This window comes from Hylaeus volcanicus, chromosome 1, assembly GCF_026283585.1.
Source record: "Hylaeus volcanicus isolate JK05 chromosome 1, UHH_iyHylVolc1.0_haploid, whole genome shotgun sequence".
Lineage (NCBI taxonomy): Eukaryota > Metazoa > Arthropoda > Insecta > Hymenoptera > Colletidae > Hylaeus > Hylaeus volcanicus.
In genome coordinates this window covers 6,289,361-6,295,003 of record NC_071976.1, presented here as the reverse complement: position 1 = coordinate 6,295,003, position 5,643 = coordinate 6,289,361, and the positions used below count along the sequence as shown (strand labels likewise).

General features: G+C 35.7%; 1 protein-coding gene across 1 annotated transcript; it reads left to right on the top strand.

Moving 5' to 3' along the window:
- Positions 1-2,294: 2,294 nt before the first annotated feature.
- On the top strand, positions 2,295-5,255 carry LOC128884590 (uncharacterized; the record flags this gene model as incomplete). Its single annotated transcript, XM_054138066.1, has 3 exons — positions 2,295-2,656; positions 3,703-3,844; positions 4,279-5,255. Coding segments are annotated over 3 exons (852 nt in total), but the record flags the coding sequence as incomplete, so codon positions are not given.
- Positions 5,256-5,643: the final 388 nt, after the last annotated feature.

Here is a 5,643-nt window from a genome sequence, read left to right as displayed (position 1 = left end):
GGACATCTCGTTGTTGAAACGCATGAGAAACGTTCTCCGGATCGTATCATGCCGAGACCATGACCTATGGAAATTTTACCGATGCGTTGATTATTTGAAATTTTAATCATTTTTTTTCGTTTCATCGATCTGTCTTGTCGGTAACGTAGACTGTAACATAGAACACGACGTTTTACGATTAAAAGGAAGTGTAAGATACCCCGCGTTCCATTATCGGCGACGATATTTAACGAGCTTGGATGATAACGTTCAAGATCAACCAAGAGAAAGAATGAAAAACAAAACAATTACGAACAATTGTAACAGCGAAACTTTCAACGTATATAACACGTGACAACTTTCTGTCTAATTATTATTAGCAACTTGTCAACTCTAATCGCTAGGTGACGCGCTAAAGAACCGAAATGTACAGGAAAGGATAACGATTGCGAGAGAAAGACTCTTACGATTAGTCCTACAAGTGCCAAGTTGATATAAAAAGTCCTTCTAAAGGCTCGTGTTATTGTATCGAATTCCAAACGCAAGAAAGGAAACAAGTATGTAGTATATTTCGGACGAGTTCGACTGTGCGAGTCGTTGAGTTGCCAATGGAAGAACGGGACTGATAGAGTCGTGATAGACGGTGCAACCTAACGATCAAACATGCATTCGTTCGCGTGGCGTTTACATTTAAGTAACACCGGTATCGCTGAGCTTAACAAATTCATTTTCGAATCGAAACTCGTTACTCGCTCCGAGCGGGCCTTCGATGAAATTGTTCGAGAAAAGATACATATGTCCAAACAAAAATCGCGTTTCAGTCCGATCGCGAGTGAAACGAGCGTAAACAGCATAAACGCGAGAAATAAACGGTTATCTGTGCGACAGTGAACAGAAAAGAAAAGAAAAGAAAATGAAAAACGAAAAGAAAAAGAAAAGAAAAGAGATGAAAAAAAAAGAAATTGAAAATACGGTAACTCCCGCTTTCGAGTGACGATTTTTGTACTAGATTCGAGTAGGCAAATATAGAAACTGTTACCGTTATCGGTACAAGCATGGTTTAACTTCTTCAAGGGGGTATCCTGAGTCAGAAGGTTTAAAATAAGCGGTTTTTCGCGAATTTCTTTAGGATGGAAAGAAATGACTAATTCTATCGAACTTTTTATCCTATTTTCATACATATTTGAGTAGTCTGTACAAATTTTCTCAACAAGAAATATTCAAATTGCGTCGACTGTGACGCACATTTGTAGAGCACCTCACAATTAAAACCTCCTATCGGGGGGAAAGAACAGGTCGTAATTTTGGTTTGACACAAGAAAACCAAGAGAAATTTCCATTTTCATACATTTTTCTTCTAACTAAAACAATTAAAACTAAAAAAATTCATACAAAAAAAGTTTTAAACGACTTTTTTATCAAATTAAAGTGATTTTTTTCATCCAAAGAACTCTTTCTTTTTTTCAAACTTGCAGTAATTTCACATTTCACCATTTTTGCAGGACTTTCTTAGTTCACATTGAAGAAAAATGTATGAAAATGAAAATTTCTCTTGTTTTTTTGTGTCAAACCAAAATTACGACCTGCATCTTTCCCGCCGATAGGAGGTTTTAATTGTGAGGTGCTCTACAAATGTGCGTCACAGTCGACTCAATTTGAATATTTCTTGTTGAAAAAATTTGTACAGATTACTCAAATATGTATGAAAATAGGATAAAAAGTTCGATAGAATTAATTATTTTTTTACATCCTAAAAAAATTCACAGCTTTTTTTAGATCTCCTAATTCAGGATACCATCTTAACGGCGAAACGTTTTCATCTATCGCTCGAATCTTTTTCGATAACAATTTCGCGTCCCTTGCATATTTCTATTGTAAAAGTACGATATACATATGTAGATAAATAATAATGATATAATAAACGTTACAATACATTTGTTACATCGATTTTTAATTAGTATCATCGTACTTTCCGTATTTATATTGTGCATTTAACCATTTTCGTGTATTGAAAATTTATATTTAATCGCAATATTTGTAGATGCCGAATACGACCTAAAGCCAAACATTGAAATCTAATAAATAATGCTCGGGACTAGACAATATTGGTTGTTGCGATACAATATAGTTTACGTTTATTGGTATCGATGATCGACGACAAAATTTCGTTCTTCTTATGCATATATCGCACATTTATAAATATATAAACATAGTCAAAGACGCGAAATTATTATCGAAGGGGACCCGAGAATAACGACTCGAAATGTTCAACCGATTGAGAAAGTGTATTATACTTTATTCGTACCAACTGCTGACGATTATTTATTCATGTTGTTTCTTTATGGAAACAAAGAAAGCTTCTTCTAAACGAAACGGTCACTCGAAAGGGAGAATTACCGTGCTGTAAAAGGTTATTTTATTTTCTTCAGCTACACCCGAAGACCTATCTTCCCGCTCCCGTCATCATTCCCTTCTCGCCGAGATCCTGCGGAATTTTAGAAACTTCGAGCGCCATCCACAGGATCGCAGAAAACGGAGAGATTCTGTCGCGAATCATTCCAGACGAATGCTGTTGGTTCCCTGCTCAATCAACATCTGGCCTGTCAAGGATTTCGAACAACCTTGGAGTGAGACACGAACAAATTGAAATCCTCTTTTTTCTTATAAAGTTTCTTCGGTGAAGAGTTGCTTTCCTGACGACTAAATCGTATTTGAATTTCGATTACGTATATGTATACGTATATGTAGTCAGTGTAAGAAGTATTTGTACAGCAACCAATTTAATATAAAATTAATAAGATAAGAAATAAGAGGTTAACATTAAAAATAATAAGCTTTAATTTACGTAAATTCTACTCTAAAAATCTGTAGGAATGTTGGTTAATTATTTCTTCCTCTAAAATTTATTAATAGAATAAATGCATGAAGCTTTATTTTGAATTGGTTTCTCTACGAATACTTATTACTCGACTTCGGATCTTTACGGATTTATAGGAAATTTGAATGTGCAAGAATCTACAAAATGCAAATAATACGCAAGAATATAAAAAAGATTGAAAGTAAAGTTCATGTTGCGATATTCGCAGAATAAAATAAATTCCTATTTAGGTCCAATTTTTATTGGCACGTTCGCGAAGATTTTATTTTGCATAAAGAACCGCAGTCTACTTATTACACTGATTGTACTTACTTGCCCGCCTTGTAGGCCTCAGAGTCGAGAAGCCCAACTTGTAGCTATCTAATATCTATCTATCATTTAATACGGTAACGTGTGAAAACACGTTTAAAATATGTGTACGTTGAGCTTCGTGAAGTTGGCACCCCCAAATGCAAATTTTGATAAGAATCAAATTGCATTCGTTTGTCCACGCATTTGTCCACGTTTGTCCAACCATAATTTTCATTTGTCCACCCTTCAGAAAAAAGTTACACCACAAACAAGCCATTTGAAGTCAACACATCTATATAGACTTTTTTTAGGGTTTTCTTAAAAAATGTGGCGAGACACATTTCGTCCACTAATGTTTTTCGTTTGTCCAACGAGTACTTTTGTTTGTCCACCCCTTAGAAAAAAGATACACCTCGATTAAGGAGAAGATGCAGCGATGCGTTCAGGCGCACACAGTCTTTGTCAGTTTTGTAGTTATTTATTTACATCCGGACAAAACCAGTAGTGTTTCTGTTCTGCGCAGACATAGATAATTAGCTACGAAATTGAATTAGCAACCAAGCGTATCGCTGCAACTTCTCCTTAATTGAAGTATATCTTGTTTTTCTGAGGGGTGGACCAATGAAAATATTGGTTGGACAAACGAAAAACAATACTTGTTGGACAAACGAAAATCACTACTGGTTTTGTCCAGATGTAAATAAATAACTACAAAACTGACAAGGACTGTACGCACCTGAACGCATCGTTACATCTTCTCTTTAATTGAAGTGTATCTTTTTTCTGAAGGGTGGACAAATGAAAATTGTGGTTGGACAAACGTGGACAAATCGTGGACAAATCGTGGACAGATCGTGGACAAACGAATGGAATTTGATTTTTATCAAATTTTGCATTTGGAGGTGCCAACTTCTTCACTAAGCTTGTACGTTGATATACGGGAGGATTCCAACGTAGTAATTATAATAGTAATCTGGCCAAGCTATTCCAAAGAAACTCTATCGTGTTTCCAAAGATCGAAACTATATTTTCGTACAATTTCTGGTCTTTCTTTCTTAAAAACATTCAAAAATTTCAGATTCAATTAAATAAACGCTATATTAACGCTCTTTGTACGTGAAAATCTCTAGAATTCCGGTGCGTTTTTGGACTGTTCCCATCGCGCAAGAGATAAAGAATGGTTTTGTCGGAAGAATACAATGGTGCATCCGTCGAGGATTCAAGTTCTACGTCAAAGAGAAGACTACGAATTCGCTAGCGAGCGAAACGACCCCGACGGAAGCTACATAGCTATCGGTACCGCCGACAACCAAGTTCTGAGAAATATCGGCGATGCTACCGATGATGAATTCGATAACGAAAATGAAAATGGCAATGGAAATGGAAATGGAAATGAAACAACTCCGAAGATGGAAGTAGACGACACGTCGAAACATTTCAACGTCCTTTCGACAAGAAAAGATGGAAATATTTCATGAGATGATTTCGAGATGATGCATTTGAAGATAATTTCGATACTTGCCAGGCATTGTATATAATTTTCGAATTTTAATGGATGCAAGGTGCAGAATTATTTAGTCGGTATAAGCAATGTAAACGTTTTCGAGGGTCTACGTGAATTCCGCTGCAAGATATGTTTAAAATTGTAAGTAACAAATTCATAGATTGACGTTTACTTGATAAAAAGATCATAGGCATAGTTTTTCATCGACCGATAATGGCGAACACAAGGCGGGCGATCGACGATCGGTCACTGCACGTTCGCGTGGCTTCCCTACAATTCGGAATGCACATTCCACGATTGAATTTTCAAATTTGTCTATCTGTGGACACGTATCATTCATCCGATAGATGACATCTATATGCTGTACCGCAAACGGTAAGTTCGTAGAATGTCAATTTGGAAAATGCGAGGCAGGACTCGAATCTAAAATCTAAAATAAATAATACGTTTACAGAATATAATAAACATACAGGGATAGCGAGTACATTGTTATGTAACTTGTGTTCGTTTCTTGCATGTCTATTTACTGTATTCTTTTCCTCGATGTAATTATTGTATTATCGATGTTCGATTGCTACGAAACGTTAAATATATTGAATAGTACTAATCGCAAGTAGAGAAAGCAACTTCTTCTTTTGTACACGACTCTATTTGATTCTATTCGATTTCATTTGAAATATACGTATACGGTTTGTAAACTGAAGTTGGAGTACGAAGTTACGGTAAGTGATCGTTCTTTGCGGTGCAGAAGAGAGCCAACTAAAACCAAGAACCTGAGTAAAACTTGAACGAGTTGTAATTTTTAACATTGTTTGACATATTCTCTGTCGAACGTACACCCTCGTTCATAAATATGTGGACACTTACCATCTTCAATGGATAATTAATACATACCGTAAATTATTACCATAAAACTTTTGCTGCTAAATTCTATATTGGATGTGTATTTAACAACATTTAACCCTTTGCGTTCGAGGCATTTTTCTATAGA